This window comes from Triticum urartu, chromosome 6, assembly GCF_003073215.2.
Source record: "Triticum urartu cultivar G1812 chromosome 6, Tu2.1, whole genome shotgun sequence".
Lineage (NCBI taxonomy): Eukaryota > Viridiplantae > Streptophyta > Magnoliopsida > Poales > Poaceae > Triticum > Triticum urartu.
The window spans coordinates 498,968,862-498,981,460 of NC_053027.1; the positions used below are offsets into that span (position 1 = coordinate 498,968,862).

The window sequence follows — 12,599 nt, forward strand, 5'->3', positions numbered from 1 at the left end:
CATCTTGCAGCTATAGAACTTATTGGAGACTTCATATCTCTCAATCCGGGCATTTGCTTGAAATATTAACTTCAACTCCTGGAACATCTCATATGCTCCATGACGTTCAAAACGTCTTTGAAGTCCCGATTCTAAGCCATTAAGCATGGTGCACTGAACTATCGAGTAGTCATCATCTTTGCTTGCCAGATGTTTATAACGTCTGGTGTGCTCCTGCAGTAGGTCTGTCACCTAGCGGTGCTTCCAGGACGTAATTCTTCTGTGCAGCAATGAGGATAATCCTCAGGTTACGGATCCAGTCCGTGTCATTGCTACTATCATCTTTCAACTTTGCTTTCTCAAGGAACGCATTAAAATTCAACGGAACAACAGCACAAGCCATCTATCTACAATCAACATAAACAAGCAAGATACTATCAGGACTAAGTTCATGATAAATTTAAGTTCAATTAATCATATTACTTTAAGAACTCCCACTTAGATAGACATCCCTCTAATCCTCTAAGTGATCACGTGATCCAGATCAACTAAACCATGTCCGATCATCACGTGAGATGGAGTAGTTTCATTGGTGAACATCGTTATGTTGATCATATCTGCTATATGATTCACGCTCGACCTTTCGGTCTCCGTGTTCCGAGGCCATATCTGTATATGCTTGGCTCGTCAAGTATAACCTGAGTATTCTGCGTGTGCAACTGTTTTGCACCCGTTGTATTTGAACGTAGAGCCTATCACACCCGATCATCACGTGGTGTCTCAGCACGAAGAACTTTCGCAACGGTGCATACTCAGGGCGAACACTTCTTGATAATTAGTGAGAGATCATCTTATAATGCTACCGTCAATCAAAGCAAGATAAGATGCATAAAAGATAAACATCACATGCAATCAATATAAGTGATATGATATGGCCATCATCATCTTGTGCTTGTGATCTCCATCTTTGAAGCACCGTCATGATCACCATCGTCATCGGCGCGACACCTTGATCTCCATCGTAGCATCGTTGTCGTCTCGCCAATCTTATGCTTCCACGACTATCACTACCGTATAGTAATAAAGTAAAGCATTACATCGCGATTGCATTGCATACAATAAAGCGACAACCATATGGCTCCTGCCAGTTGCCGATAACTCGGTTACAAAACATGATCATCTCATACAATAAAATTCAGCATCATGCCTTGACCATATCACATCACAACATGCCCTGCAAAAACAAGTTAGACGTCCTCTACTTTGTTGTTGCATGTTTTATGTGGCTGCTACGGGCTTAAGTAAGAACCAATCTTACCTACGCATCAAAACCACAACGATAGTTTGTCAAGTTGGTTCTGTTTTAACCTTCGCAAGGACCGGGCGTAGCCACACTTGGTTCAACTAAAGTTGGAGAGACTGTCACCCGCTAGCCACCTTTGTGCAAAGCACGTCGGGAGAACCGGTCTCGCGTAAGCGTACGCGTAATGTCGGTCCGGGCCGCTTCGTCCAACAATACCGCCGAACCAAAGTATGACATGCTGGTAGGCAGTATGACTTGTATCGTCCACAACTCACTTGTGTTCTACTCGTGCATATAACATCAACATAAATAACCTAGGCTCGGATGCCACTATTGGGGAACGTAGTAATTTCAAAAATTTTCCTACGCACACGCAAGATCATGTGATGCATGGCAACGAGAGGGGAGAGTGTTGTCTACATACCCAACGCAGACTGACTGCGGAAGCGCTGACACGACGTAGAGGAAGTAGTCGTACGTCTTCACGATCCAACCGATCAAGCACCGAAACTACGGCACCTCCGAGTTCGAGCACACGTTCAGCTCGATGATGATCCCCGGACTCTGATCCAGCAAAGTGTCGGGGAAGAGTTCCGTCGGCACGACGGCGTGGTGACGATCTTGATGTACTACTGCAGCAGGGCTTCGCCTAAACTCCGTTACAGTATTATCGAGGTATATGGTGGCAGGGGGCACCGCACACGGCTAAGGAATAGATCACGTGGATCAACTTGTGTGTCTAGAGGTGTCCCCTGCCTCCATATATAAAGGAGTAGAAGGGGGGAGGCTGGCCGGCCAAGGAGGGAGGCGCAGGAGAGTCCTACTCCCTCTGGGAGTAGGATTCCCCCTCCAATCCTAGTCCAACTAGGATTCCTCGGAGGGGAAAAGAGGAGGAGGGGGCCGGCCACCTCTCCTAGTCCTAATAGGACTAGGGGAAGGGGGAGGCGCGCAGCCCATCTAGGGCAGCCCCTTCTCTTTTCCACTAAGGCCCACTATGGCCCATATAGCTCCCGGGGGGTTCCGGTAACCTCCCGGTAATCTGGTAAAATCTCGATTTCACCCGGAACACTTCCGATATCCAAATATAGGCTTCCAATATATCAATCTTTACGTCTCGACCATTTCGAGACTCCTCGTCATGTCCGTGATCACATCTGGGACTCCGAACAACCTTCGGTACATCAAAATGCATAAACTCATAATATAACTGTCATCGTAACCTTAAGCGTGCGGACCCTACGGGTTCGAGAACAATGTAGACATGACCGAGACATGTCTCCGGTCAATAACCAATAGCGGGACCTGGATGCCCATATTGGCTCCTACATATTCTACGAAGATCTTTATCGGTCAGACCGCATAACAACATACGTTGTTCCCTTTGTCATCGGTATGTTACTTGCCCGAGATTCGATCGTCAGTATCCAATACCTAGTTCAATCTCGTTACCGGCAAGTCTCTTTACTCGTTCCGTAATACATCATCTCGCAACTAACTCATTAGTTGCAATGCTTGCAAGGCTTATGTGATGTGCATTACCAAGAGGGCCCAGAGATACCTCTCCGACAATCGGAGTGACAAATCCTAATCTCGAAATACGCCAACCCAACATCTACCTTTGGAGACACCTGTAATGCTCCTTTATAATCACCCAGTTACGTTGTGACGTTTGGTAGCACCCAAAGTGTTCCTCCGGCAAACGGGAGTTGCATAATCTCATAGTCATAGGAACATGTATAAGTCATGAAGAAAAGCAATAGCAACACACTAAATGATCGGGTGCTAAGCTAATGGAATGGGTCATGTCAATCAGATCATTCAACTAATGATGTGACCTCGTTAATCACATAACAACTCATTGTTCATGGTTAGGAAACATAACCATCTTTGATTAACGAGCTAGTCAAGTAGAGGCATACTAGTGACACTTTGTTTGTCTATGTATTCACACATGTATTATGTTTCCGGTTAATACAATTCTAGCATGAATAATAAACATTTATCATGATTATAAGGAAATAAATAATAACTTTATTATTGCCTCTAGGGCATATTTCCTTCAAGCACCACCATGCCACACCGAATGCGGCCACCCAAAATGGGCCACCACCGATCGAAAGATGTCCGACGTCTCTCCGCCGAGCGGGCTTTTGCCTGTTCCCATCCTTAGGCGAATGTGAGGGGAGAACGGGAGGAGGGTGCTCTGGTGACAGCTAGGGTTTTCCATCTGAGCGATGGAAGTGCGGGTGTTGGTTCCTGTGAATATCGACATCATTGTTGGTTTAGTTGCTTCCATGCAATGCTGGCAAGTGTGTACGCCATGAGCACCATGCCATAACAGAATTAGCCATGACACTCGTCAGCACGTCTTTAGTTGCTTCATTCTTGCGCGAGGAATTAGCTAAAATGGCACTGCAATATCCGTGAAACGAAGACCACCTAGCTTTCAAGTTGGCAATCACAACACTGCATCATCATCAATTAATGGTGACAACAATGAGAGAAGTGAATCCTATGTACTCCCTCCGTTCCAAATTACTCATTGTGGTTTTAGTTCAAATTTGAGCTAAAACCACAACGAGTAATTTGGAATGGAGGGAGTAGTAACTAAATATGTGAACTTCATTAATTTATTTCTCTTAACACGCAAACATGCCATCTCAGTAGACATGCCACCTCAACATGCAAATATGCAGGGGGAAATGTTGAGTTATTTCAATTCTATTATGCTATGGTTGTGTAATAAATATTTTAAAACTACACAATAATAATCAAATACTTCAAATTATATGCATTTTTTAGTTTTCATAGTATTAATAAAATTATCCATGTCCCATACAACCAAATCTCATCGAATATATTGCAACCAATTTTCGCAGCAACGGGCGAAATATCATCTAAGTACCGAAGATCATGACTCCGCACACAGTTAGACCATTGGATGTATTGTTAGAAATCCGCGGCACAAGTTTAAGTAGGTTGTTTACTCATACATGTTTTTCTTTCTAAAACTATATGGCTCCAATGTCAAATGGTGAAACTAACATGTCACGAAGTGATCATACAACTTCATTTTTTAGTATAATCTACTACCTAGTTATTTTATTTAGTATATTCTACTACCTAGTTGTGACTTAGCGGCATGTTTTATCCTATTTTATAAATTAAATCCGGCTTATATATTAGATAAAGAGAACATTAGGTACAACAAGATAAGATAGTAACTCGACTCACAAGCACATAAACACCCTGAACAAAGGGGGAAAATACTACCATGGCACTAGGCCCCAAAATTCTCGCATAAGCCGCAACCAAACTTCTCATCATTGCTCCAACATACCTCTCGGCAAAGATCTGTAGAGAACTAAACCACGTTGAATCGCCGTTGTCATAGGCCGTCGTGTATGACAGGGATTGGAAGTCTCCTCAAGAATATCGGCAGGGACGTCACCTCAATCAAGGTAGGCAGTCTGCAAGCATTACCATAGCATGCCCACAACCATGTCCACAAAGATTCGGAAGAAGGGGTTATTGAGGAAAATGAAGACCATAGAGATGCACAGACTGAGAGGTTGCAACAATAAAAACTAACCATCGTTCCCGGAGATCGACATGGAAGGAAACTTTCAAACTCCATGGAAATCTAACCAAACCGGTCGGTGAGAGGGGATTGAAACTGGCGAACCTTAATTTTTTTGGCGAATACACAATGCTTGCGTATCTTTTCATTGATATAAAGAGAAGAATGAGTACAACAAAGGGTACAACACATGACATGAACACAAAGAGGCATGAACATGGTGCCCGGAGTATAGAGAGACAGGGTGCTCAGCCCGAACAGAGTAAAGAACACAACTAAACCCACGAAGCCTAAAACTAGAGGAGTAGGCCGAAGCAGCAGGACGTCAAACATCTTCAAATCCAACACCGAGGACACCACGAGCGAGCAAGATGGCGCCTTCAAGAAAGGGGAACGACGTCGTGACGCTGCCGCCATCCGATCCGGTGAACCGGACCTATGGTTTCCCCTGATGCTCGTAGAGGGGCACGGGTAAAGGCCATGGCAGCGCCTCCAGAAAGGAAAACGACACCCGCGAGCGTCATCGCTACCAGCATTGGCAAGCCGAGCATGGATTTCGTCTGGCCTGAGTCCGAGCGATCCCAAAGCCACCAGATCAGGATCCGAAGAACTTGTATAAATGGAAGAACTTGGTATAGACTCGCTTATGATAGTTTTATTAGAGTGGGGGTTTATTCTGTTGAAAATTGAGTGCATTCAAAATAGAGTTGCTCATAGTCTAGCTAATATAGAAAGATCTCAAGTTAGCACCGCATGTTTGTTGCATCGGGTTTCAGACCGTATCACCGAGGTTGTATATATTAGCAGACTGTAACACCATTTCTGAGAAATAAAACCCATATTGAAAAATAATGTCAAATGAGGTCTAGAACGTGCATTGGTTAAGTACAGGCCAGCTAGTTCCATCTGAAGGATCCGCGAACGAGCACATATGTATGTGCATACAGACACGGTTTCCCCAATTGATTTATACTAGTGTGAAACTAGAATCTTTTCATCCATCATTCTTCATCTATTGGTTTTCAGAAATCAGACCAATACGTCTGTGAGTAAATTACTAGCAGCTGGATACCATTACTGGGCATATCGCCGTTTAATATCACCACAAGAGGACCAATGGGCATCCCTCGGAATATGCTACTCCTGATCTACTTTTCCCACTATAAAAAGGTAAAACATAAACAAACAGAGAGACAAACAAACAAAAACACGAACGGAAAGTGACATTTGTGTGCTGCTTCGTCGTCATGCAGGGTGAGGTTGGTCATGTCTGGTTTTTTGACTACTTTTTAGGTCACTAGTTCATGGTGGCCCTTGAATAGAGTTTGCACCACATATCACCATGCTTGCAATGTGCTTCACACCTACGTGCCCTAGCTCGGTGGTCGTCGTCGCTTTTGTCCAGCTAGCTACCATCGTCGTCCCCGGCTGGTCTCCCTATATATATATTAACATGCATGCTCGCTCTCCACCATCAACCAAACAATCGCAGACGACTCGAGTGCACTCACAGTCACACAAAGAAAATTGTATACACGCAGCTGCAAGGTGGAGTGAGAGAGAAAGAGAGATTTTAGTGAGATCGAGGAGCTAGGAGCGATCATGGCGTGGAGGGAGAGCTACTTGGACCTGGTGCTGATCCCCGTGGGCCTCCTGTTCCCGATCGTGTACCACATGTGGCTGTGGCGCGCGGTCCGCCGCTGCCCGCTGCGCTCCACCATCGGCGTCAACGCCGCCGCGCGCCGCCTCTGGGTGCTCTCCATGATGAAGGACAACGAGAAGAAGGCGGTGCTGGTGGTGCAGTCGCTGCGGAACGTGATCATGGGCTCCACGCTGGTGGCCACCACGTCCGTCCTCTTCTGCACCGGCGTGGCCGCCGTGCTCAGCAGCACCTACGCCGTCAAGAAGCCCATCAGCGACGCCGTCTTCGGCGCGCACGGCGAGTACATGATGGCGCTCAAGTACGTCGCCCTCCTCACCGCCTTCCTCCTCTCTTTCCTCTGCCACAGCCTCGCCATCTGCACCTTCAACCAGGCCACCTTCCTCGTCAACGCCCTCTCCCACCTCTTCGCCCTCCCCGACGGCGGCCGCCACCTGCCGGTGAACAAGGAGTATGTCCTCGAGGTCCTCGAGAGGGGGTTCCTGCTCAACTTCGTCGGGAACAGGCTCTTCTTCGGCGGCGTTCCGCTCCTGCTGTGGATCTTCGGGCCGGTGCTGGCGTGCCTCTGCTCCATGGTCATGATCCCGGTACTGTACAACATCGACATAGTGTACATCGAAAGAGGAAAGGGTGGCGAGGTCAGTGACAAAGTGGAGCTGACCGATGCCGACAGCGACGACGGCATGCAAGTCTGATCGGCCTTTGATTCGATCGTTGGTGTCACGACCGACGAGATCGACATGCAGCAAGAAATGATCGATGGGTCCATGTTAATTTCATATTCAAAAAATCCATGTGCTCGCCTTCGTTTGGAACACGGGAATTGTTGTTTCATTTTCCTAAACCAATTCCGGCCAAATTTCGACAAAAAATATGTTTCCAAAGAGGCCCTGCATGCATGTGAGACAAGTCATCGGACAGGAAATATATGCCATTCAAAATTTTTTTTAGCATCAGTACAGACACAAGCGCTCATATACACGCGCATACGCTCATCCCTATGAACGCACACACGCACACCCTATCTCTATGAGCACCTCCGAGAGACTGAGTCGGCATATCATCTTGAGATTTACGAAGTCACCGTAGGCGCCTCGTCGTCGACGGAAACGTCTCCTCGCACTGAAAGCGCATCGCCGGAAATCCTGAAATAAATCCAGAAATAATGCGAGCACCAGGATTTGAACCCTGATGGATTGGGGATACCACTGTCCACCTAACCAACTCAACCACAGGTTGATTCGCATATGCCATTCAATTCTTGGTGGTAGTGTATGTGTGCAATTCTTGTGGTAGTGTTTTTTTTTTTTGCGGGGTGGTAGTGTATTAGTACTGTTCTTCATCTGTACAACGAAACTTGATGACAATTTCACATGGCATGGAGTAGTGCACGAATTTGCCACTTGGGGACAATGTCAGTGGCTCAATGCAATGTCGACGTCCATTGATCTATCTATGATTATTTTTCGAGAAGCACACAACTTTTCATAAGGGTAAGTAAAAAGAGGTACTCTACTACATTTTGTGTACGGGTGGACATTCACCCGAAAGTGCATTTGCAGCCCACCCGAGGCGCAGAAATGCAGTGCATGTGCATTATCAGGAAATTGTCAAAGTGCCAAAGCGCACAAAGCACGAGCTATATTGCTATGGCAACCAAAGATAGCCATCAGTGGGCTATCATTTCCCTCAATACAATTTGGTTCGCCTAGGTGCGGTGGCGAGAGTTCTGAAACCGACGACGTGTGAAGTATGTCGCGGTTGCACGCGACAAAAGATGGCGGCTGAGTGTCTCGGTCGGAGTTGAGCTGCGCGCTGGCTGGGTGAACGTGGTGATCTCGTCACGGGCATTGGTGGGTGTGGTAGGTAATGCCGCAGGCCTCGTACGTGTTCGGATGAACAATGGGAAAAAATCACGGCAACTTGAATTTCTTTTTTAAACAATAACTAGCACAAATACTCGTGCGTTGCAATGAGAGAAAATTTGCATGTATTGAGAATTAGCGGTAAGTGGTAATTAAATGTCGCTCATTTCACAAAACCTGCTCAGCGTGCCACTAGCCTTCACTTCTTCTATTCAATTCGATAACAAACATAAGAAGATAGATTATTTAGATCCACGTTGCACGGCAACCACAACCATCCATGGCAGTGGCACTGGCCTGCATCTAAATGTTGCCATGCCGAAGGGCGTGGAGACGGAAGTTGAAATAGGGTTTGTCTCTACCTGTGACAGCACGCGCGGCCAGTGATGCTGCGAGTTTTGCAATCTTAGGTTGTCCGTTAAATCCTGGTTCTCTTTGATTCTATTACTCCCTCTATAAACTAATATAAAGTCGATTACATCTGTATTAAAATATAAGACATCCTGTCACCTATTTTAGACATATTGGTAGTATTTTTTATGGCATCATTATTTATCTGCATGGCAAATTTGACCACCGGCGATGTGAACACTATCAGGGATGCCTTTAGTTGGCAAGCAAAGCAAGTTCTCTCGGTATGTTCACTTTTATTTTCGGGTCAATAAAATGCTAATCCATGGAGGTAAACTAAATTTGTTTGTATAGTTGGTCTGCCAATCTTTGCAATGTAGCACCTCCAAACTGAAATGAAATTAGGACATGTGATACATGCGGTATGAGGGATAGAATCAAAATTTCATCGGCAAAACTGCAATGAAACTTATCGACAAAAGCTGAGAACTAAACAAATATGCAATAGTTCATCGTCTCTTATTCATTCATAATCCTTCTTCAGCGGCACATAACACAAATCTAACACATTCTTCAGCTAGTAATAACCGCCCACGCTCATGGACGTGCATAAGATGAGATCATGACCGACGGAGGTCGTATGCAGTGAGCTTTTGCAGTCCTCCATCGTCCTGAAGCAATGATTATCGGGGTAACACAAAAAGCATGATGGGATGGTGTCACTCTTGTAGCATGTATCGTCGTTGATGTGATGAACACCTATGGCTTGGCCTATGCAAATGTTAAGGAAAATACACTATTGATATTTGGACATGGAACGCATGCGATCACATGGTAGAGTTCAAGTTGGAATTAAGCAATGAATCGATGAGAAGCACAAGAAGAAGGTGTTGCATTTGTGCCACTTACATTGTGCATGAACAGCATAGCATGCGAGAAGGACCAATAGTGCTTGGAGGTGCTTCTCCATGTAAGTATAAGATGATTATGGTTCAACACTTGTCGGCGGATTGGTTTTAGCCGAAACCACCAATTGATAGCTTGCGTTGAACACACACACACACACACACGCACGCACGCACGCACGCACGCACGCACGCACGCACGCGCGCGCGCGGAGAGAGAGAGAGAGAGATTGCTTATTGGGGCAACTATTAATTGCCATATAGATAGACTAGTAAATGTGACTGTGTGTTGCAACGGGAGAAAAAAAAATCTTCACACCCCAACTAGCGACATGTCCTTGTTATCGCTTTTCCCCTTCACCACCATCGCCGATGTGGTCACACTATTCACGTATTCACGATAAACATGATCAATCCCAAGGCAATGAGCTTTATGTGCACTTGTTAAACAGTGCTTTTGCTATACCATTTATAATCATTAAGTAATTTGAGACTTCGGTATACCAATTGTATGCATCCCCACACAATTAAATAGGTTCAATTGTTATTTCTTATCACTCAATTTTTTGGCTACGTATATGCCCAAACCTGATCGAATTAGCATGGTTTAATTTTGCACTTACCTACACTTAAATCAAATAAACAACAAATCTTGTATTTGGAATGGAGGATCACCAGAGAAAATGTAAACTCTGAGGTGCAAGTCTCTATTGAACTTTCGGAGATGTGACTTGTTGAGAGAACAACCAAGTGGGTATGCTAGCAGCTATATTATTACAAGGACAAATTGCAAACCACACGTAATAACACCGATCCAACTGCTTTCCTAGACTATTGGGTGCAAGGATTTTGCTAATCATGACTAACATACTCTAGTATTAAATACATAAAACAAGAAGCTTGGATTTGGCACAAAATTAGAGCATTGCATTTGAAACAGACATTAGGGTTGGTGTCTCACTTTCAATGCTAGCCATACCATCGACTATAAATTTTCTTGTGTCTGCATCTTTTCGAAGGATACTATACTATTGTGATACATAACAAATAATAAATCAGAAGTTAGATCCATCAATGGGTATGCTACGATGGCTAAGGGGAATAAATTTCTGTTCATTTCGTACATTTGCAGACCCAGCTACAATTTCTGGAGGTTCATTAGCCATCATTCAAAGCATGCAGTTAATTTGTAACTAGAACTACCTACATAATCGGTATTTAATTATCCAGTTTATGCTAAGAACCTGAGTAGCAGTGGAAAAATTAATCATTGAATGGTTATTTCACAACATTGCTCAAGCCATAATATCATTCAAAGCCGGCGACGAATTTATAGCTAGAGCTACCTTTTATTAAGTTATGGCTTATATTAAGCATCTTAGTAGCAGTAGAAAGAGTAATCCTTAAATAGTTATTTCACAAGGTTGCTCAAACTGTAAAAGGTCATATTTCCATTAGTGTTGGACCATGTCGGTGACACGAATAAAATGTATTTTTTCAATCTAGTATGAAGTCTATAGTTTTCCATGAAAGAGAACAGAAATGTAAATAAAATTTATTATGAGCATGCAATATATTACTTTTTGCCAGCCCATGATTCAATATGTTGAAACAGCAATGCTCTTTTTAATTCAAACTACAATGGTGAGCAAACCTACCAAAATGTATCTTTTTCTTCTTATTTTTATATTTCAATTTATTTATTAACTCCATGGTGTATAAATTCCCATGCTAAAGGAAGCATTCCAAGAACCACATCACATGCACCAAAGTAAACTCTTATTTTCTTCTTATAAAAAATAAGAAGAGAAAACATTGAAAAATATGGTATTTGAGTAATTACGACCAGGCAGAAAACTCCTACTGTCCATGAATTATCAGTAATTCTTATTGTACAGTGAGTCGTGCATGAACAAAAATCCCTTGCAAAGAAATACAGTAATAAGAAACTGTAGAAACTTAATTCATGTACTGACAGAGATCCAAAGTCCACAAGATGATAATAAAGGAAACACCAATGGACTGAAAACATTAGCAAACATAGACGTGGCAGCTTTTTAGCAAGTCCATTTCTCAAGCCTAAATATATATTTTTGAATAAAAAGGTAGATCATTTTCTACCTTATGCATTCAAAATGGGTGAAGCACCTGAATGATCAAAGTCATTTACATGAAAGCGATGTTAGCGTTGCACAGTTCGTGCAGCAGGCCACCACTAGACCTGGGGAGAGGTACATCTCGGGGGAAGGAGGAATGGTTTTATCAAGCTAGCTAGCTAGCAGCCAATTAGCCCATGCAATCAAATGTTCTCTTTGATTTTCTCCTGCAGCGCGCACTGTTCACAGCTTGATGAGCTCAGCAATCTCATTGTATGCGTATCTCTCATTCCAAAAATCCCCATGGAAGACTTGCGCGTTTCTTGCATTCTGAAGGGCTATAGCACAAGCTGCAAAGTAGATGTGCCACAACTTCCCAAATCTAGCCGCTGGTTGCTCGGGTAGAAGGAAGTCTTGGGCAGTTGGAGAAGCGGTGGCTAGTTCACATAGGCCCAATTTGGTCCAAAACAGCTCCAGCAAGCTTGCACCTAAGCAGAATGTGATTCATATTCTCTGTAACTGGGCATAGCTCACATCCATTGTGAGTCACAATTTTGGTCCAGTGTTTCTTCAACATGGTATCCCTCATATTGTGTCTGTCCCTCAAATCAATCTAGAGAAAAGTTTGGTGTTTGTGCTGAATGATCCTATCCCAGATAAAAGGTGCGATCATACAGGTTCTTCCTCTAAATGCGAGCAGCTTGTAGAAGTATGTTGTGGTGAGCTGTTTTTCGTCAGTGGGAGGCATTCTGGCATCAGGTACATCTACCTGTGGATGAACAGTGGCCAGTATTTATGATAAAGGGTTTCCCCCTGCTTTTTATTATAAAGCAAACATCTGATGCATCCAGCTCGCTAGG

General features: G+C 44.0%; 1 protein-coding gene across 1 annotated transcript; it reads left to right on the plus strand.

Moving 5' to 3' along the window:
• The first annotated feature begins 6,322 nt into the window (after positions 1-6,322).
• LOC125512523 lies at positions 6,323-7,472 on the plus strand. The gene has a single exon (XM_048677619.1). The coding sequence runs from the start codon at positions 6,465-6,467 to the stop codon at positions 7,215-7,217; it is 753 nt and encodes a 250-aa protein (XP_048533576.1). The 5' UTR covers positions 6,323-6,464; the 3' UTR covers positions 7,218-7,472.
• Positions 7,473-12,599: the final 5,127 nt, after the last annotated feature.